The sequence below is a fragment of the Stegodyphus dumicola genome, chromosome X1 (genome assembly GCF_044657685.1).
Source record: "Stegodyphus dumicola isolate Sdum_Otavi_A_Nest chromosome X1, ASM4465768v1".
NCBI lineage: Eukaryota > Metazoa > Arthropoda > Arachnida > Araneae > Eresidae > Stegodyphus > Stegodyphus dumicola.
Genome location: NC_140780.1, coordinates 95042851 through 95066046, shown reverse-complemented (window position 1 = coordinate 95066046; position 23196 = coordinate 95042851). Strand labels below are relative to the sequence as shown.

At 33.2% G+C, this 23196-nt stretch overlaps 2 protein-coding genes across 11 annotated transcripts in view; one reads left to right on the top strand and one right to left on the bottom strand.

The window, feature by feature from the left end:
* LOC118201816 (pyruvate kinase PKM-like) overlaps positions 1-6328 on the top strand; it is a 43169-nt gene extending 36841 nt beyond the window's left edge. For all 6 annotated transcript variants that reach the window (XM_035373975.2, XM_035373978.2, XM_035373976.2 and 3 more), the window contains 3 exons: positions 3047-3366; positions 5698-5816; positions 5900-6328. In XM_035373975.2, the coding sequence (XP_035229866.1) occupies positions 3047-3366; positions 5698-5816; positions 5900-6069 (609 nt within the window). In that variant the 3' untranslated portion in view covers positions 6070-6328. The remainder of the gene's footprint in view (positions 1-3046; positions 3367-5697; positions 5817-5899) is intronic.
* The window catches only part of LOC118201818 (protein PBDC1), a 48242-nt gene continuing 31369 nt past the window's right edge, over positions 6324-23196 (bottom strand). For all 5 annotated transcript variants that reach the window (XM_085807240.1, XM_085807241.1, XM_085807239.1 and 2 more), the window contains 3 exons: positions 19868-20008; positions 13763-13874; positions 6324-6442 (listed from right to left, as the gene is read on the bottom strand). In XM_085807240.1, the coding sequence (XP_085663366.1) occupies positions 6351-6442; positions 13763-13874; positions 19868-20008 (345 nt within the window). In that variant the 3' untranslated portion in view covers positions 6324-6350. The remainder of the gene's footprint in view (positions 6443-13762; positions 13875-19867; positions 20009-23196) is intronic.

The window sequence follows — 23196 nt, the reverse complement described above, 5'->3', positions numbered from 1 at the left end:
CCAATCATCATGTGCCTCGTAAAATCGTCTGTCTGCTGGAACTGCCCTCGTTGATGATGGCCTGGCATTCTGTGGCGTCCTCTGAGATGAGAATAAATTTTCTTTTGATTTCCCTAGCAGAAATAATGGCATGAAATTTGAACATTCTGCGGGTTCCTTCCCTTATATCTTCTTCAACATGCGCCTACCTTGAAATTTACATAATTTTTGAGCCACTCCTTCTTGGTGTTGCATTTTCAATATTGGGTAGTGTATTTTATCTGGAAGGATGTCATTAATGTTTATTAATTACACTCTTCATATTCAGCTAAACTTTGATTAAACCTTCTTGGGGAGTTTCTCTAAACTGTTGGTTTTTGAGTTGTGCCGTTCTTCTGAAGTAGCAATATGCATTTAGACTGTTGAACATAATGCTAGGCATTAAAATGTAGCAAATGGTCATTCCTCCCATTTGCATTGACTTCATTGCATAGCTACTTGTGATGCGATATAAACAGGCTACAACATTTGGCACCTTAGCACACAATTACGAACAGCACCCCCCTTCACAGAAGAAAAAATGGTTGATTGCTTGCTGTTAGCCTCAGTAGCAGATACATTTTTAAATGTATTTCATTTGATATAGTTATTTGCATGCTTTGCATCTTGGCATTGTAGTTGTTGGAATAATACCAGGTTTAGTCTCCATATGTGGTATTGCTCAATTGTTTTATGAATATTTAAAACTGGTGCTCAGCTCTACAGTTCACATGTAAGCTGAATTGCACTGTTTACTTTGTTAGTTATGTTCATATTTTGTTTAATTAGATGAAGCGTTGATTGATCACTCCATTCATTCCCTTGAGAAACTGGCAAGCATATTTAAAAAAAAGTTCTTGTCTTGTTCAAAAGCTTAAACAAAATAAGTAAAACCCCGACAAACTGGCAATCAACTGACTAGAATATTTTTCACATTTCTCTTTTTTTAAATAAAAAGCTATGCAAATGAAGGACCTGCAGAGTTATCACAAAACATATACAGTACAAAGTCTTTAATCTGGACTCGTTGGGACTTTGGCGATTCTGGATGAAGGGTTTTTACGGATTATAGATCATCAATTTAAATCTGGTAAGATGGCATGCAGGTAAAAATATGAAACCATAATTTGTGAAATAAAGAGCAATTATGATCTAAAGGGTGTCAAAATTTACAAAAAAAAAGCTTAATATTTATTTTTCTTTATTAAACATTTCTTTCAATGTAAGTTGTTTAAGTTGCTTCGTTTTTCGTGCTAATACTTTCTCTTTAATTCTATAAACAGACATAATTTCTTGTTCAGTTCTAAAGTTCCACTGTTCAAGTCCTGTAATTGCTGTGTCGAGAATACCGACTAACTTGTCAATAGAAATTTTTTTATTTTCAGTAACCTCTCTGTCACTTTCTTCACATCGAAACATGCTTTCGCTTTGTAGATCCTTTGGCAGCTCCAGAATCGGAAACTCTTTTTGATTTAATTGAAAATTCAAGCTTACTTTTTATAAAATTGCTCTAACGGTCTGCAAAAAATAATAAGCCAGATCCAGTTAGAAGATTAAGGAACAACGCAATCTGCAACATTAACTGAAATAGATAATTAGATAATTTTAGCCTAGCTTATACCGTTCGTTATACATTAAACACGCCATGCGTAAACGTATTATGCACATGTGTAGAAAGTTTGTAGCTTTGAGGTCTGGATTATGGACGCCCAGATTAAAGACTTTGTACTGTATAAGACTATGAGTCAGAACAAAAACTGTTGGCCAAGCAGTGTGATTTAGTGCCAGTAATGGATAAGCATGACATCATAATGAAGTTGCAAGGTGTTTGACTGGGTTTTATGGTAACCTCAATTAATTATGGATACGCTGGTTATTTTTTAGGAACACGTTTTCTCAAGTTTACAGATGTTATCTCCCTTGCATTTTGCAAAAATGATTTTGGATATACCTGAAACAGAATAGCATGCAAGACTACTTACAAAATTGGTGGATCCCTGGCATCCAGAAAAGTGTATGTTAATGAGAATTATATGCAACTTTATTGTAAGATAGATAAACAGTGTCAAAGCAAGTTGAGAAGTTATTGTAGTTGATTACATTTTTATGTCATAACTTATATCTCTTCATTATTTAACTAAATAAAAGAGCAAGCAGTTCTTCTAAACTTCTGCCAGAATGACTAGTGCAGGTTTAGTGGAACTTCTGCCAACTTACATAGCCAAGATGATTTTATATGTTTACGGTCTATGAAAATATGTTGGCATGTCTGAAATGCATTTTCCCTTCCAAAATCTAACTTAATGTTAAATGTAAGCTTTTTATATTCTGCTGACAACAATTGATTTGCTAAAATTTGTTTGTTCATTCTGCTTTTCTATCATTAATTGCATTTTTAATGTTTTATAGTTTACTTTTAATATGCTCGACTATCTGGAATTTTCATGCATCCAGCATTTCCAAGTTCTCAGGATACTTGAGCTTTTGTTGTATGCAGATAATTTCACATAAGTAACTTAACAGTTGTAGTAAGAGCTCCTGTATAAACATGCATTAAATACTGCAGTAAAAGCCAACTTCTGAATAATCTCAGGTATTCTGAACAACCTCGCACAGCAGCATTCATAGAACATCCCACCCACTAAACTGCTGAGACAGAGTTTGAATTTTTTTTTTTTTTTTTAAACCAGTAATGAATTGCAGGGAGTTACACCCAGAGTAAACTCGAATACCGATATTGAACTTTTAATTAAAAGTATTAATTTTAGGGAGTTACACCTAGAGTAAACTTCAATGCTGATACTGAATTTTCCATAAAATATATTTGAACTTTCTAAGCATTATATTACTATTTTAATGCAACAGTTCTCAATATTCCAATTTTTAAAAAGTTCCAGTTTGAAGTAATTATATCCAAAAGGTTGTAAAAAGGTATTTTTTAAAAAAGAAATTTATTCATAACTTAAAGCTAATTTATATTACTTTATTCATTCAATTGCTCTTGCTTGAATTTAATTTTCTAATATAGATGCTGGAAAGTATGGTAAAGAAACCAAGACCAACAAGAGCTGAGAGTTCTGATGTAGCAAATGCTGTGCTGGATGGAGCAGATTGTGTCATGTTGTCTGGTGAAACAGCTAAAGGGGATTATCCACTTCAGGCAGTAAAAATGATGCATGCCATTTGTGTAGAAGCTGAAGCAGCAATTTTCCAACGACATGTTTTTATCGAACTGAGTATGAAAACTCCTGTACCAACAGACTCAACGCATACAGTGGCTATTGCTGCAGTGAATGCATCAATGAAGTGTTTAGCATCTGCAATTGTTGTTATAACAACAACTGGAAGGTAAATTCCATGATCTCTCACTATATAAATACAATGGTATTCTATCCTAATTTCTATATGAAATTATCATCAATTATAATTTGACAGTATAACTAGTAATAGATAGACAGTCACCTTCTCATTTTGGTATATCAATTTTGAGGAACTGGTTCAGTCAGATACCAGTTCAGAAAAAATCATGTAGAGGGGATGTTAGTTATTTTACATGACTTTGTCTTGGGAAAAAATTCAAAGTAATATTTGCTGCAATCATGTATTTAGAACCCCAGCTCTTCATTTGTATTATCTCCAGAATGTTATTAATAATGTTACTTTGAGAGAAATTTCAAAACATTTTATGAATAACTTGTATTTAAAAAATACCATTAAGCAGTACTTGCTTTTACCCTTTTGAGTTGTTAGATTAAATTTTCCCACATTTGAAATAAGTGGTTAATTTATTTTCCTCATGGGACTGTGATATAACTGTTTATTGAAAGTAAAATTTTCTGTAACATACCTAATTATTACTAAAATTAACTTACTGCATAGGAGACTAATGTTGATATTTGTCAAACTGCATATTCAGTATTCCATGATTCAGCTGGTATAACTGGTAGTTGGATCTATGATTGAACAGTTTACTCCATGATATCTTAGATCTCTTTCTTTATTGAATTTAGACCTGAAGATCTCGGAAACAAATGCAAGGTTCTAAATTCTTATGGAATATGAGTCAACTGTGATGCTTCCATGCTGGAAGTATGTGTTACTAGCTATAGCATAAATGTAAGCAAGCACATATGCCACAAACTATAGCACATAAATGCAAGTAGTCAGCAAATACTTGCAATTAGCTCACACTGATCTTGAAGGGAGCATTCACATGACGGCTTTATGGTCACAACTTGCATATGGCTGAAACTGGTGTAAAAATTTTGCGAACTTTTCACCAATATGGCATAAGAATTGACCAATTACTTTGAAGCAAATGTAAACTGACGCTTATTGATTTTTTTTTTTTTTTTTTTTTTTTTTTTTTTTTTTTGTCTCAGCTGCACATTCGTGCATGTGTAAATTTATTGTTCCTAGCTGGAGGTAGCTTGGATTCTGGTTTATGAGTGTGTGTAAATGTTTGTATTGTGCAACTATGACAATTGTATGGCTAAACCATTGTGTGAATGCTCCATAAGGCACCAGTGGTAAAAAATTTGCATCATCGCATGACTGGCTAGCAGTCTGGAATCGCAGCCTGGCTCCATGAGAATGAGAGCAAAATCTACACATGTTCCGACTTAGTGCCATTTTAGTTATGCCAGTTTGCCAATGTCCAGTGATGCTAAAGTGCATAATTGGTTTCATCAGATTGGCCAAAAGTTGTATAATGCAACAATCTACAGCAACACCAGAGTAGGTGCTTTTGATGAGTGTATGGCATATATGATGTTTTCAGCGACACATAATCTTAGTACATCATTGCTTCACAACATTCATTTTTTCAAGAAATTCTTCCATAAGTAGCCTTCTGATAAATGAATGATTAAGCTCATTGAGCACTGGGTTATATTGTTTTAGTTATCCTAGCTATATTGATGTTTTTCCCATATATAACATGAATAGTAACTGATTTTCTTTTCAATTCCTCGGTGAAGGCATCACTCGTTAGGTAGATAGATCACATGCTTAGCCATAATTTAAACAACTTCTGATATCTTTCATATGATCAGTAAGTGATAATACTGACTTGACGTTTTAATGGTTTCCCCCTATGTGTATACGAGCCAGTTTTCCTCCACATCGGTATCCCTCCCCTTAGGCAGATAGCCCTCGAGTGATTTCCCACAATCAGATGAACTAAATCATGCAAAATGACATTTGTTAAATGTCACCTTCATGGTGTAGCAATTTTAATGGCCAGCAGTACAAATATGTTCATTAAAACCATTGGATTTATCTGTTATTTCACAAAATGATATCAAAATGGCATATGCCATTTAATTAAGCAAGGTCTGTTTTTAAAAGAAATCTGATTATGCATAATGTATAGATAATACATATTTGCTGCACGCTAATTGAAACAAAAAATTTTCTAACTGATGCTATCTGGTGTAACAAAAAGAAAGAAAGAAAATGGGCTTCCTATTTTTTTTACCAATGGTGTGGAGATTATAAGAATTGCTCTACAGTACTTCTGGGAAACCAACCTAGAATAAAATTGTTAGAATTCTGAGTTATTAACTGAATCATTCAGAAATTTGATGTGCAGATTTAACAAGATTTTTATACTTTTAAAAATATACTTCAATTTATATTTTCACTAAAACATTAAAATTTTCATCTCTTGCCTCACAGAACAGCACATCAAGTTTCAAAATATAGGCCGAGGTGTCCTATCATTGCAGTATCACGACTTACTCAAACTACTCGTCAAGCACATTTATGGAGAGGAATTTTACCTCTACATTTCACAGGTGAGCTTAATATGGATTTCAAATAAAAAGAATTCTTTTGTCTGTATAGAAGGTCATTACTTTAACTGTTATTCACATTTCAGGAGAGCGCCTTCCAGATTGGCCCCATGATGTTGATGTGAGAATTCAATTCGCTATAGACTTTGGGAAGAAACGTAAATTTATAAATTCTGGTGATGCAGTTATTGTTGTTACTGGATGGAGAAAAGGTGCTGGTGCAACAAATACAATGCGTGTTGTTTATGTAGACTAATTTGCTTTGAACATTTGTATATTAGTTTCACCTACAAACTTTATCAGTTACTATACTTTACAAGTTAAAAAACTATGGCTAAGCTTCTATTCATCAAGTAATTTTGGACCAGTGGGTTTGACATGCCATATAAAATTTAGTGTTAGCATTAAAAAGATCTGAATGTTAATATGTAATCTATGTCAGTTACCTTGTAAAACAGCTTGTTAAAATTTTATGTTCATCATGTTGAAATAAAGTAATACTGAAACTAATACAATTAAGCTAATTTTATAGACTTATCATACAACTTTTCTTTTTTCTTTATAAACACTGTCATTCAAGCCTTTTCTGTTTCTTGCAATTTCTATGGCCAAAAACTGAATTCGAAGAACTAGAAAATACACAATTAGTTATAAATAAATCAGCAAACTAGATATTTTAAATGTACAAGCATCTTATTTGTAAGTTTAATTTAAATATTTGAACTTCCTTTCATGAATTTACACAAAAACACTAGCTATTTAAAACTCAAGCCTTCAGTTTAGGCTAAAAATAAATAAAACAGAACTTACAAAATTTCATATTGTATACTATACTATTTTATAGATACAGGGTAATTCACTATCAGACCGACAAAACTTACAGGGTTGTAAATGCTGTAGTTGCGAGCTATGGTGCAAAGAAAAAGAACAGAAACAGCAACACATTAACCTTCTATTCTTTAATTCTCATATAACCTTTAGAACTGCGTGATAAAAAACCCTTTTCCCCCTTCCTTTACCATTCCCTAATGAAAAAAAGTTAGGGTGGTCATATGTCCCCTCCATAGATGCAGTAAACTTTTTAATGTTTGTCTAGAACAAGTTACTATACTTGAGACTTTTTCAAGGTTTAATTTAAACCAAAATGTATACAATGATTATGTAACATTTACTATTTCTAATCGGTAATAATTTGTGAATTTTATGTCTTTCTCTGTACTGGAAATTTGGAAGCGAGAACAGAACTTGATAAAATATAACAAATATGAACTAGCTTTATATGCCTGCAGGTCTCAATGCAATATTTGATAATCTATTTTCATTAACAAAATAATAATAATGAATTTATTATTCATTATTATTATTAGATGATCAGAATATGATTCATTACTATTAGATTTTTAGATGAACTTAGAGCAATAATAAAGCTTTAAATCTGTTTTTTCTCACAATTTTATTGTAATATAAAAAAAAAACTGAGATATATTAGTTTTGTTTTATTATTTAATTTTAACAAATATTACTTCCGACTATCGGGTAAAGGAGATATATCTGTAGAGAAAAATTTCTTTATTAATTTAGCAGGGGAAAATTCTCCAAATATCTATATTTTCAATAAATTTTATACCAGCAGTGTGAAGCCTGAAGCTAAATCTTTGCATTTTCATGGTTTCCGTAGAGAGAGAACACTTTTAGGCTTCTTTTTAATGTTTGCTGAAGAGAATTTTAAAAATAATAAATTTTAGAAAATATAAATTTATCAAAAATATATTTCAGAATGGTTTTAAATGTTTATAAAGAATTTTTATGTAAACTTTCTTTCAAAGTGGATTTCGTTCGAAACCATCGTTATATCCAAAGTTTGATTTTTTCTTGATATTTAAATAAAATGGATATACATGTTCTATATTATAAATTTTCTAATTTATTTTTAAAAGATTCATCTTTCATAATTTCAAAAGAAAAAGGGCATGCAGGGTGTTGACATTTACAGTGTAGGAAATACTTTTTTTTATATTTCAGTGATCAAAACTCAAAACAATTACTCAGGAATATTTTCAAAGCAAAATTATATTTGTTTATGACAAATTTTTCAAAAAGTATCCTCTTATGTGTGAAAAATTGGTGTGCCAAATCATCCAAGGATCAATAATCTCAAATGCTGTGTTTTTCAATATGTCCTGTTGTGACTTCAAGAACAGAAACAGCAACACATTAACCTTCTATTCTTTAATTCACTTTACGTTTAAGTAAGTTTAGCATTCCCAGTTTGTTATTATTTAATAGTTTGTTTCGTAATTTTGTTTGATGTATGAATCTGACAACCAGTTTTTTTTTTTTTTAATATAATGATCAGGAAATTCCTGTTCTAAGCAAGCAGCAGTTACGTTACTAAGATCTGAATGTTTTCCATCATTTAAATGTATGGATCATTTGATCACATTCTAAGTTACGTTACTGAGGTACTGAATGTTTTTCATCATTAAGATGTACGGTTCATATTGATCATTTTACTATACATGTAAATAATCGCATTTATCTGTATGTTTTCGTAAACATGTAAAATAAATTGGATATAAAACGAAGTCTGATTTCAAATCAAAACAAAAATTGGCATTCAAAGACAAGACAAAGTTTGTATTCTGCATTTTAAGAATTCAGAATCTGAAATTATAAAGGTGTACAGGTACGAATAATTTAAATTACTGCTCGTAAGTATACGATATGCTGTTTACAATGATAAAGTGATTTAAGTTTAAGAAAGTATAAAACACTTTAATTTCTTCAGTATAAATAGAAATTAAGAATTTATTACTAATCATTTTAAGTAATTATTTTAAGTGTACATACAAATATGGATGCTCTGAAAATAAAACAAAAGTCGTTAAGAGCTTCATTTATGTCTATGGTGAATAAGTTGAAGCAATATTTGGCGACGAAAGTAGATGCCAAGGATTGCGATAAGCTGAGCGCGTTGAACACCCAGTTACAAGATAAATTTTTACGTTTAGATGAGATTCAGAATAACATTTTGTCATTACTCTAAGAAAATACTATAAATTTTTACGTTTAGATGAGATTCAGAATAACATTTCGTCATTACTCTTAGAAATTACTGAGGCTGTTGCTGAACCCGAAATCGATTTTGTGGCGGCAGGGGATTGTAGAGACAATTATCCTAAGCTTAAATCAAAGATAGAAATGCTATTAAGATTCTGAATCCTTTTTGGAAAGTCCTGCAGAATGTGATGTGGTAAAATTATGTAAATTTGAATTTAAAATGTTTTCGGGCAATCCCAAAGACTTTTAACATTTTGGAGTATTTTTTCAAAAACTTAGAAAAACTGACTGCTATAGACAAATTCCAGTATTTATACCAGTCTATGGTGCCTGATTCAAAAGCTGTTAGATTAATATCCAGTTTCCCAATAACAGCTCAAAATTATCCAAAGGGCGTCCAACAGCTGAAATTAACATTTGGCCAGGAGGCTCTCCTAGTGCAAATATATGTCCATGATCTTTCACTGGTTCTGAAAAATGCTATGGCTGGAAGAATGTCCCTAATTTAGCCACCCTCTACGATAGAGAAAAAAATTAAGAGCACTGGAAAGTTTAGGGTGCACAAAAAAAAATGTTGACTTTTTAGAGCCATTGGTGGAGTCATGTTTGCCAGAAAATGTTCTGAGAGCGTAGGAAAGGATTAGAATTTCAGAAAATATTGACGAAACAGAAGCTACAAGTCAGAGATCCCTGGAAAAACTGGTGTGCTTTTTACGCCATGAAGTTGAAGCAGAAGAAATGATAAATTTGGCTCTATCAGGTTTCGGAACTCATTAAGGTTAGAAGTGAAGTTGATACTACACGAAATGATATCCCTTTTGCTTGAGCTCTTATTTCATCCACTCAGGAAAAGGCTAAATGTATTTTTTGTAATCATCCAAGGTTAATGTATTTTTTGTGATCATCCATACTTTAGTAGATTAGAGACTATAAGAAAGCTTCCAAGATGACTAGATGACAGGAAATCTCAAGTTATATGCAAAAGATGCTGCCTTGTTTGCCTTTTAAGCTTGGTCATATGGCAAAAAGGTGTCGCAGTAGTGTGAAATGTTTGATTTGTGCACGAAGGCATTATGCGTTACTTTGCCCAGATTTATGTAAAGATATTAACTCCTCATCAAAGGACAAAGTAGAAGATCAAAAACAAAATTTTACAGACTCTATTGGCAAATCTTCCTTCAGAACGTTAAATATATATGAAAACAATCAGGATCAGATTACAGCATAGGGGCAAAGAAATCTGTGTTCGAGCATTTAATGGATGATGCATCACATCGTTCCTATATTGAGAAGAGCTTAGCTGGTGAATTAAATCTTCCTCCTTCCGGAAAGGAAGTGTTATCTCAAGGACTGTTTGTTGGAGGAATTTCTCTGGCTGCTGAGCATAGATATACAGTAACTATTGAAAGTTTAGATCGAAAGTATTCTACTTCAATGTCTCTGCTTGATCAACAGAAAATTTGTTCAACACTACCCAGAATACGTGATGAAACATTGCTTGTTGAGCTTGCTTCACGTGGGATAAAACTGACAGGTGTTTGAAGAGATACCCAACCTATATGAGTTCCTTCTAGGAGCTGATGTACATGGAAGCATTAACTGGAAGAATTGAGGTACTTACATCTGGAGTTTCAGCTGTAGAGACTTTACTAGGTTGGACAATTTTAGGACTAGGCAAGTGGTTAATTTGGTCACAATCTTCAAAATTCTGAGTTTCCGATGATATGGGAAATTAGAAGGCATCATAGAAACTGTTCTAATGAAGCAGCTGTTACAGCTCAGTCATTATCTCCCTCATAGGTCTGTTATCAAGCCATCCAGCAGTATTACGAAAGTTCACTCAGTGTTCGACGCTTCTTTCAAGCAGCCTGGATATGCTTCTTTAAACGAGCGTTTGAGTGTTGGACTGAGTCCGATACATCAGATGGTTCCCATACCGGGAATCGAACCCAGGCCGCCTGGGTGAAACTCTTGGGGCCTTCTGATAACGAGATTATGGAAGATATAAAGGTAACTCAAAGCGGTTGTTGAGTAGTGCCTGTTAAACGGATGAACTTATGAACTGTTATTGACTTTTTTTCTTAGACTTTGATAATTGTAATGTCATTTGTGTGTTTATTGCTCTTTGAAGTTATATTTACACATTTACAGTTCTTAGTTCAGTTTCATGTTGAAATTTATGTCTATTATATATGTACACATTTTCATTACTTCATTTTGCATTGCTTTAAGGAAAACATGCCTGCAATGCAAAGGGGGGGAAGATGTGACTCCTATTAAGTTTAGCATTCCTCGTTTCTTATTAATAGTTTGTCTGGCAACCAGTTTTAGTTTTGAATATGATGATCGGGAAATTCCCGTTCTAAGCAAGCAGCAGTTAAGTTACGGAAATACTGAATGTGTTTCATCATTAAGATGTACGGATCATTTGATCACATTCTAAGCAGTTATGTTACTAAGATACTGAATGTTTTTCATCATTAAGATATACGGATCATTATACTAAACATGTAAATAAACGCATTTATCTGTATGTGTTCGTCAAGTGAAATAAATTGGATATAAAACGAAGTCTGATTTTGAATCAAAACATGTCCCATGAGCAAGACTAATCAAAAATTTCTGATGCTCATCAGATATAACTGGTTACAAGTTGCTTTCTTTTTCCACTCATATTTGGCCACAACTCTAACATTTGAGAAGCATATCAATTAGTTTCTCTGGTTAGAATTTTAAACAATTCATCTGAAAAGTACAATTTAATAAAATCAACAGCAAGGTAGTTTCCGAAAATTCATTCTTTATACCAGGATTACCAGCAAAGCTCAATATGTTAGCTTTGCCATGTTCATTTGGCTGTCTCCATTCAAATGAATTATTAGCGTTGCTTTTGAAGTCATTGACAACTATATCTTCATGAAACGATTGATTAAAATTTCTTTTTTTCATATTTCTTTTGCATTTGAACAGTCCAAATCTGTATTAGAAAAACTTTCCTCTTCTAAATTTTTTAGTATCTTCTTAATTTCGTCCTGACTGAGACCTTTGAAACAAGGTGCCATTATAAGAACTGAATAAGAGTGTGAGGAAAAAAGTTACACTGAAATCACAAAAAAAAGTTCTAATGTTTGAAAGAGAGGTAGCATCTGCTTTATTTTCAAGTACACTGGCACAAGATGAAACCTACGGTCTTCGCCAAAACGTAGCCAACCATATAAGAAACGGGAAACAATGCATAGCTAGGAGCTGCTCTGAACAGGCAACTGGGCCACCTAAAGAATCTAAAGATAAACAATTACTCTAAAACAGGGACAGAAATGTTTGTACGACACTTGTACCACAGCCGGCTTAAAAGCAAATAAATTTTGCGGTATACCAATTGTACTGCCGGCATTAGAAAGTTAATGGGTTATAAAACATTTTATTGAAAGGTTGTACTTACAGCAAGTGTTCGAAATTACGAGCGGACATCATTTAGCGTGGAATTCATTACGTTCTGGAAGATTCCTGAACATCGCGGCAGGTACAGATATTCTAGCAATGAGGCTTTCAATTGAAGGAACAGACGTCTTGTTCACCAAATTCTTCATGTGACACCAGAAGTACATGCATGATAGGTCCAGTGATCTGGTAGGCCAATGTACCGGGCCAACATGATCTATCCACCGCTGTCTAAAGGTTACATTGAGGTGTTGGCGGACATCAGTCGTAATCTGTAGGAGCCCCCTCATGCTGGTACCACATGGAGCGGCGCAACAATGAAGGAACTTATGCTGCATCAAGAAGTTTAGGCAGAAGATCAGGTATGCCCTACCAATCTAAAGGACTGGGCAGAAGGTATGGTCCAATGAGGTAGCTTGCAAACATTGGCCACGAAATGCTCTTGAGCTGCACTTGGTTGCATTGTAATGAGTTTTCCACCCATGGGCATTATGTTGCTTGAAGGCTCCCCTCACTTGTGAAGTATGCTTCATCCATGAACAATACAGATGCAGCATTCTGTTGCAGGGACCATGTAGCAAACCTCATCCAGAGTCCATAATCCTTAGGCTCTAATAACTCGATGCGATGAAGATGTTATGAGCTCATTTGGTTTGCTGTGCATAATCCTCCAGACAATGGATTGAGATAAACCCACTTGTTGGGCTATCGCTCTAGTACCTTACTTGGATTGTCTTCTGCCAGACGTAAGACTGCCTCCTCATTGCCAGGTGTACTCGTCGTTTACGTTCGATTTATTGTAGCTCTCGTTAAACAACCAGTCTCACACAATCTTCTATTGACACTTACAAAGGTCGTGTAATGTGGAACATGCCTGTTCAGGTAATGTTCCGGTACAACCGCCCAGCAGTGTGTCCGTTACAGTCCCATGCTCCATGCATGATCAGCATGTTGACCAGTTCATTGAATACTCATTCATTCTACTACCCCAGGAAACAGATTGCAAATGGCGATGTCTAGCATGATCACTGTTCATGCATCCTTTTCTTCAGCACCATCTACCACAAGATTGCCAGGAGGAATCGTCCAGAATGTAAGGAATTCCATGCAACACCACTGTCAGGCCTGCCTGATGACTTCTTGTCGTAATTTTGAGCACCTGTTATAGTATAATTTTTTTAATAAAATGCTTTCTATCCCATTAAGCTGTTGCTGTTTCTTTTCTTTTTCTCTGCTTCTTTGCATCATAGCTCGCAACTACTACCAACCCTGCATTTATATGCGATTCCAAGTCATCTGTCAGTCTGGTAGTGAATCCCCCTGTATATGGTATTTTTAAGTTAAACATGTTTTTGTAAATTTTAAAACATTCTTTTCATGAGCTGCCATAACTTTGTCACTTCATTATCAAATACAAAAACAATACATAATGAAAAATGTTTCCTTACCAAAAATAGTGTTTTCTTTGTTGTATTCTCCAGAACTATCTATTCGTACCAAAGTACCAAATGTAGCATCATCCATTTTTTCCCGAAATTTGAGACAAAAATCGTGCCATTTCTGCAAAATGGAAAAAATTTCAATGCAGTAAAAGAAGCTTAAATTTTGAAAATATATAACAAAAATGTGACAGATTTTATTTAACAGTTTTGGCCATGAAATCTTGAAGTTTCGTGGTGGTATAATTGGTATTTTTTTATTAGAATTCCAAATTGACCCTCTCACTCCACACTTTGTTTCTTCCAATAAACATCCAACTCTGCAGATCCATCAGGAGTTGGCAGAAATTTTCATGTGTAACTAACTGGAAAACCATCCTTCTACGTGGAATTTAATGCTCATCTTTGAGGGTTAAACGTATTAGCGCTGAATATTTTCAGACTTAAGAGTACACACTAATTGAGATATCCACAACAGCATTCTGTGCAGTAGATAAAGTAATATTAAATATAAATAAAGTTGATCTTTCTGAAAGTGCACGACAATCGGTGTAATGGTAATGTTTTAATGATAGTCAATTCTTACGTATACAAAACAGATGCATCAGTTTCTCAAGTGACAACAAAAACATTTCATATGGAAAGTATATCAAAATTAGTGCACCCTTAATGGACATACCATCTTGTACTTCTGATTCAACATGGTTTTACTTAATGTGGTTTAAGATCAGCAGAGGGGGGTAGCTTTAATTTTCATAAGCTGTACGCTTTGAAAGTGAAAGCAGAGAGACAACAGTCCAAAATACATCTCAAACACACCAATACTGTCTTCTCGCACATCTACATGCTCAGCTGATGAGCAAGGAGGAATAATGCTCAGAAAAACCTTGTATTCTCAGACTGAAGAAACATTTCATACTCTGAGCTTATTTCCAAACTTGTTTTCGAAAACAGGTTGTAGGAAATTTTGCCTGTCAGAGTATTCGATTTAATCTTTCTGTCCATACCTGTACTCAGAGTTGCTACAACGAAAGATAATTGAAAAGGACAGAAGTTACGCTTTGCTCACTGTCATATTAGCTCTCTTCTCACAGTTCTTAATAATAATGGTCCAAAAACATTATAGTGTTAATGCTATAAGTACTTGGAAAATTATGAATATGCTGTTGTTGCAAGAACAATTTTTTTCTTCTACCATTCATTGAAACAGTATGTTATGTGCACTTTCTATTTCTCACTTGTCTTTTTTAAGTTAAAGTCAAAATTCCTTATTTCAACAGATATGAGAGAAAGTTTAATCTACTCTATGATATATTTTGTAACATGGTGTATTGCATAGCTATGATGTATTTGTCTACATACATATGCCTATGGTGTATTACATGGCAAAGATTTTCAAAACCTTACTGTCCAAGGAATTTATTTTGGCCCATCTTTTAAAATCTTCCTTTCTGTATGAAAATGAGGTGAGATATGGCATTCTTACTGAAAATACTTGCATTGATTTATCAGAATGATACTGTTCTATGAAACTTTGCATGTTTAAGATCTAGAGACCTCTTCTGAAGTACGTCTTTAGATGAGGTCCTTCTCAAATATCTTCTACAGCTGCATCTGAAATTGTTCAAGTTTTTCTTGGTGAGCTCATTTTTATTATCTTTAATATCTCATTATTAACTTCCATGCCTAAATTTTTGCCTAGGTATATGTATCCAATAATAAAATAATCTCAATGTCAAAGTCCTCAAATTTCTACGTGCAACTCATTTACCTGCATGTTAAATTGATGTCATTCTACTTGGCGGGCTTTTGTTAATCAATTAAATCAAGCAATGAAGATTATTAAAATGATGTTTCCAGAAGTCCGAGTGTTGTGTTAGGCACAATGTACGGGGTGGTTATGAAGTAACTTTTCCTTGTTTTAAGACATCTGCAGTTAATGAACGGAATGAAATCAAATTTTATATATGGACTGTGGAAGGCATGTGCAGATGAAGTCTACCAAAAAATATTTTAGTACCAAAAGTTGTCAACAGGAGAGCTGTCACACACGCACTAGAAAATTTGCACAATCTATGGTTTTTCCTTGTGTCCTTTGTAAGAATAAATAAATGGTAATATGTAAATTATATAAATTTCCTAGTATGTACATGGCAGCAATACCACTCATTCCTTTAAAAGGGGGGCTAAGACTGAGTCAGCAGATTTTTGGCTGTTGACCTGCAATTAATGTGTCCTACTTTACCTATACGTGCTTTTCTCATAAAGCTGTTTCATACTAGAGTCCAATGCTGCAGCAGCTCTTAGGGAGTATAGAAGGCCGTAAAATGTGTGTAAAAGTCCACTGTCTGCTGTAGCATTGAAAAGATATGATTAAAGAATTTGAGGAAACTGGATAGCTGAGTGTTAAGAGCTAGCAGGGGATGAAAATCAGCATCAGATGATGCAGTAACATAAGTTGCCACAGCAGTATTTGATGGACAGGTGGTCCAAGTGCTCGCCAAACTGATATGCCTTATCCTATTGTGAGGAAAATCTTACAGAAAAATGCTGCATTTCTATCCATATACGATCAGTCGTATGGAAGAAATAAAAACGACAGGTTCTGATAAGTGCCTGACTTTCACACTAATGTTTTTTGCTCAAATAGAAATCAATAATTATTGGCCTTGTCGAAAATGCTGCATAAAGATGAGGCTTATTTTTATCTGACTGGTTTCATAATTACTCACAACTGTTAAATTTTGGAATCTGAATGTCCAAAAATAAACCATTAAGTGCCACTGCATTTTGCAAAAGTAACAATTCATGGCTGATTTCAAAACATACTTTTTTTTTTTACTAGGGCCATACTTGTTTTGAGAATATCCCTTTTCCATGTTTTGTATCTTCACTGTTACTAGTAAGAAATATCAGTAAATGATGCAGACTTTAATCATTCCTGAATTTTAGCTAAAACAATGCTTAGATTCTACAAATTTTTTATGAACAATGCAACACAGCTACATATTCTTTGTTCAGTACAGAACCTTTTACTTCAACATTCCATAAAGAGAGTTATTAGTTGATATTTTCCAATGGACTGGCTGCCTTGTTCCCTGGACATCAACCCATGATTTTATGCTGTGGGGATACCTTAAGTGTGTTGTGTATACCGGTGGTATTACAAACCTGAGTTCCTTGAAAGAGAATATGATGGGCTGTTACAAACATCCAAACTGATAATTTATATACAGTAGCAGAGAACGTCATACACCAGATGCAATATTGTGTACACAGGGAAAATCAGCACATCAAAAATATTGCACATGGTCGAGGGGTACTTAATATTGATTAATAAAAGATTATTTTGGGTGAGTTTTGTACTTCATGTCATTCAGTCCTGTATGTGCAATTTTTACTACTGAAACATTAACGGAATTTAGCATAATCCTCTTTCCATACAATCACTATAATTGTTGACCACTTTTTAATTCCAAAAAGCACTAAAAATCTCTCATATTGGTGATTTCTAATACCTTTTCCTTTACTTTTTCTTTCTTTCTTTTTTTTAGTGAAATTTATCTCTTGATACCTTTTAGTCTGTATATGAAATTTGGCTTCATTTTATTCATACGGGGAAAATTATTTTATAACCATTCTGTACTTAATTCAAATTTCAGTGTGTGTGTATATATATATATATATATATATATATATATATATATACATTGTGTAATGTTTAACTGATAAATTACACACATCATGCCATTGGCAACATTAAAATGTACCATTTGCTGCATTGTGCATTTTCTATCCCTTAAGTACAAAATTGACATATTAGCCTAATCCTCTAGATAAAATAGAGAAATAAGAAAAAATATTGTACTGTATACTTCAAGGGATGATAAAATTACAAAAGTCATGCTGTCAATTGAAGTACTGAAACAATAATGCAGATCATATGTGCTTGTGCCTATAATCAGGATTATTGCAGTAAGATAATTATGGGCTTCTTATTTCATCGCATTACAACCCAGTCACACTTTACATGTGTTTGTAATTTAGCAATCATATATGCCTTTAATTTTCAAAACTACAGAAGCTCTCACACCAACAAATAGAAGAAATGAAATATGAGTTAATGAAATAGTGCTGCTGTATGCTATGTGCTAAACACTTTCAAGAAGCATTATTTGCTAAGGAAAAACTTTTATGTAAATGCATTAATTTCAATATTATTTCTCTTAACACAGTTCTAATGAATTTGATTTTTCCCCCCAACACAATAGCATATATAAATTTTACAAATGGTAAAAGTAAAACTTAAGGAAAATAAGCCCTATGTATAAAATATGGGTTGTATGTTTTTCAAGTAGAAGATGACTGAACACTTCAAAGAAGTGTTTAAAAAATAGATGGTTATTATGAAACACATAATGTACATTTAAAATTCTAATTTCATAGTAATATTATGTGAAATTTATGAAAATACTTGCAAAATTATGCTGTACTTTCTGCAAAATGTAAGATCATAGATTAAATCACATAAAATGTAGGAACTCTGCTAGTTAAAAGTCTATGAATTAATGGCTTTACAGGTTTCCATATTCTAGCATTTCATCTGTCCTGCACTTTCAGTTTTTAGTGTTTCAAAAATAACTAAGGATGTTTCTCTACTTTAGGACTATTTTGAATATTCTGGAGCGTTTCCCCTTCATATTTAACTGCACTGTTTTGTTTTTCAATTTTCAGCCTTTGCATCAGAAGTTAGAGGTAATTCAGTGTCCTCACATTCATCACCAGTTGTCATCTCTAAATTTCCAACATGGTCTTTTATAATTATATCAGCTAACACTTACCCATTTCTCAAATGTCAGTGTGCTTTGATTTCCTTTCAAAATTCACAGTCAACAGTATATTCTACATCCTCAGGAAATTTTTGAATTGCATCTTCAAGCCTTACTAAAACATCACTGCTATTTAATGTGCACAATCTACAGCATGGTGAAACCATTTGTAATGACAACGTTTGAGAAATATCAGTATAAAGTATAAACAATGAAAAAGAACATTACTAAGGGTTTAAAGGAAGCATTCCGACAAAAGCTTTACGGTCAACTGGCATAAGAATCCAGACCTTACTCAAACCAAAGGATCATGGTATAAAGATTATGACTGAATGTTCTAACTTTATGCCAAGATGGTGTAAGAATCAAAAAAATCACAGCAAAGCAAATATGAATTGTCATATAATCGATAATTTTGCTATCAACTACACATTCACGAATGCACTAATTTACTTTCCTGATTGGCTACAGTTTATACCCTGTTAGACATAAGTAACATAGTAATAAGTGAACAAAGCTAATCGCTTTAATGGCTTACAACAAAGACAGCTGTTATAACTATATTAGCATCTGAATGCTCCCTTAGACAATCACTTAAAGGAAAGACCACAATGGTTTGTAACCATGAATAGTTATCACTCAAAAATAGAAGACGCTCTATCATTGACCTTGAAATTTCAAAAACATCCTAGACTGGGAACGCACATTCCATGTTACCAAACATATTGATTTATTTTTGTCAGTCTTAATGGTTCAGTCTAATGTAAAAATGAAGAATGCTGGCTAGTCCAGTCTTCCATTTACAAGACAAACTTAATGCTAATTAAAGTTCTTTATGTACTGGTTATAATGAATCTGTATCAAAGAAGGAAAGTCTAGATGAAATAGCTGTGAAAGCAAAGCAATAAATGAATGCAAATTAACCAGCAACTACCTCTGGAACTTCTTCGTTTTCTTACATAAATGTCAGATCAGAAAATATTTAATTAATTAAAATGAGGAAGCAGATGCTGCTAAATGAGGAGACATGACGTTTCACCTTGTAAATCCTTTCGCTTGCCATGTGAGCAATTTTTACCAGGTTAGGTTACTCTCAAGAATTTTGTTTTAAACTAAGATAAAATTATATCATCCTATATATAGGACACTGAGCACTAACAAGTTAACTCCAGAATTTTTGTTAACCAAGAAACACTAGAAACATTCACATACACACACACATATATATGTACATATAAATATATACATATACACACAAAAAAAAATCACTAAATCATTAACTTACTTTTTTACTTTCTGTGCTTTTCAAACTCTCCTCATCAAGTATATCAAGTTTAAAATCAGGAAAATCATTTTGGAAAGCCTCATATATTTCATTATCATAGGGAGTGAGTTTAAGTATTCTGGGATCCACTGAAGTAATCAGCTGAAATCAATCAAAAACATTTTTATGTTCTATCATACCTTTTTTTTTTTTTTTCATTAATAATTAAATGTGAACTAACAAAAAATCTCTTAATCAGATTAATTTTTAATACAAATAATAAAAAAATAACCCTCAATTTGTGAAGAATGCTGGGAAAACAGGATATTAGAACATTTTGCATATGGTTAATCTTTCTAACTTAAGCTTGGCAGGCAGAAATTACTTGAGAAGTAGAACTCAAGAATTATAATACAACAACCATATTTACAAGAATTTTTAGTTTGTAATTTGATTAATTAAAGTGGTATTAAATATTTTTAATGGCTACTTCTCTCATTCTTTCTGTACAGAGAGATAACATACAAAATGAATCTGAAAAAGTGGGCAAACTTTTACAAGATGATAGAACGCAGCTATACAATCAATATTCTTCACAGAAAGTAATCCCCAAGCCACTAGGTGACACTGTAAATGATATAAAAAGGGTCGGTCGTTCCTTGGACTCAACTGCATTTTCTACTGTGAATTGCCGAGAGAATGGTTGGTTATATGAACTACAAAATGGCAGACATGCATTGTGGTATGGCAGACGGGAATGCAAATGAGGCAGACTTTACTGGGACCGATTTCTGATGAGACGCACTCAAAATCAGAACACATTTGAACATTTATTTACATTGCCAGCTATGTGAAATGGGACCTATTGCCGCAGCCAAACAAGATGCAGGGCATGAAAAGAGTTTTAGAAAACTGCAACTTGCAGAGGACACTCTTTGTATGGGGGAAAATCAACCGGGATGTAGCACGAGAGCAGTTCCCACGCTGTAAAATACTTCCCAAATGACGGTCTGGCATGTGCTACATGAGGGAGGAATATATAGCCCTAACATCACTCCTCCCTTTTTTCACACCTGCAGCTACATCTTGCTGGTAATATCTTCCATCCCACACAGAATGTCCGAAATGAGGTTCATCTGTGTTTGGACTCACGGCCACCAAGTTTCTGAGCCAAAGGCTTTGAAAAACTACCAAAACGTTGGCAGAAAATCACAGATTTTTTGGTGATTACTACCTGCACTAAAGATACTGCTTTCATGTTTGTTTTTTTTTTTAATATTTTTTATTAAGAACTTTATTAAGAAAGCTTTTTGGTGGAAAACTTTGGTTACAACCAGATACAAATGTTTTTTCATCATGCATAACAATAAATCCATAAACTTCAAACATTTCAAAATGGGGAATTTACAGTAAAAGTATAGTTTCTAATATATTTATAACCTATAAAGTATTTCATTAATAACATAAAAAAATTAGCATACAAATTTAATGACTATTCTATTCTCATAATTACACATGCTATGCTTTCCTTTTTAAGCAACTTTTTATGTTGTTTACAGTATGTTGCTGATTATGCAATAAATAATTTAAATGATAAGTACATAGTAAAAAATAAAGTCTCACATATATACACAGATTTTAAAAAATTACTTTAAATTTTATTAAAAAAATTCCATTAATATATAACAATGATAGTATTTGTACACAGTACTCTGTGGGTCAATATGAAATATAACAAATTTGGTGAACTTCTGGCGACGAAAAATTCGTTACAAAAATGTCCTTTAAAAATTATTTAGACGGTTATATTACAGAGAACACAAATATATTTTTTTCCCCTTCAGTAAAATCAGCTTCCATTTCTATAATCCATGGCACCAAACTACTGCCATTAGCCATATTAGAAATTACTCGTGATCCTTCAGATGCATAATTTTCATCTCATTGGTTGACGTCTATGCGGGGCACAGATGAAAACAAAACATAAAACATTTTTAGCAAAGTTTCAAAATGTTCTGCGTAGCCAGGACATTGCTTCCCCGGCTACAGGGAATATTGCATTCAGTTGTGCTGCTTTTTCTCGAATCCCTCCCACTTAAACCAGTGCTACTAGAATCTCATTTCTCGGAAATGTCCTGCCTAGCCACGCATGTATCTAGATGTGATTATGGGCTTAAGCAAAAATATGAACTGCGACTGTGAGCAAAAACTCCGTGTATGCTGGGGAAATCTGGATGCGGAATCCCCCGTTTATGCATAAAGTATGGCTCGCGTCTCTTAATTTACACTTGTATTCTTAGTTTGCAATCTACGCTACTTAAATAAATATATGCATTTAAACTTTTATGTTCTCATGCTCCTGTTTTTCAGGATAATCTGGGACAAAAGCTATAAATTCGAGACCAAGAAACGAGTTGGAAAAAATCAGGACAGGGACTAAAAATTCGGGACACCTGGTCACTAATCTGATCTTACATGTACTTAATATGTTTAATCAGCTAATTTTTAGCTAAATTTAATTTACAAATGCTTAATATGTTTAAACTGCTAAATTTGGTTATACATATTTTCTGTTTTATTTCAAAGCTTAACTGAATATTGCTAAATGCATTACCATTGGTGAGCTTGGCGACAAAAAAAAAAAAAAAAATGCACTGTTGCCAACAAGTTTTTTTGTGGAAACTCATAAACTTTTAAACACAAATTATTAAATAATTGAAATAATGAAAAATTAAGTTCAGAACAAATAAATATTTTTGTATTTGGCAAACAAAGTCACTTTTGTTAATGTAATTTAGAGTATTAGATTTCTTTGTGCAATTTCGAAGCCCCAAAATCATGAAATATCCATGCTGCCAATGTTGAAGATATTAATTTGAATTTTTTAACAACACACAATAATGTGATTCAAAAAACATCAATAAACTTCTTTTAAGTTTAACAGAGCAAATACGATGGAGTGTGAATTGAATATACATTTAAAATAATTATTTAATAATGTGTAAAAGATCACAAAGTTTTACTTACCAGAATATTAACTGAAGTGAACAAGAGAAAAACTAATTATCTGAAAGTTGGAGCTCTCCAAACCAAAAGGCAGGAGAACATTTGAGTCACATTCTCTGGACTCTGGAGGTTTCTGAGAACTTGCTTTGCCATTCTGAAAGACAATCTAATTGACGCTGTGAAAACTGGGTCTATGCTAACTGCTGAATGATGCTCAAGTGATATGTAATTTGCCAAGAAAGTGTCCACTTTCAGCATTGGTGCAAAAATCACTTTTTGGGGTAATCAGGATATGAAATTCCCTGATATCTCCAGATTTGAGTTAAAATATTTTAATTCTCTGA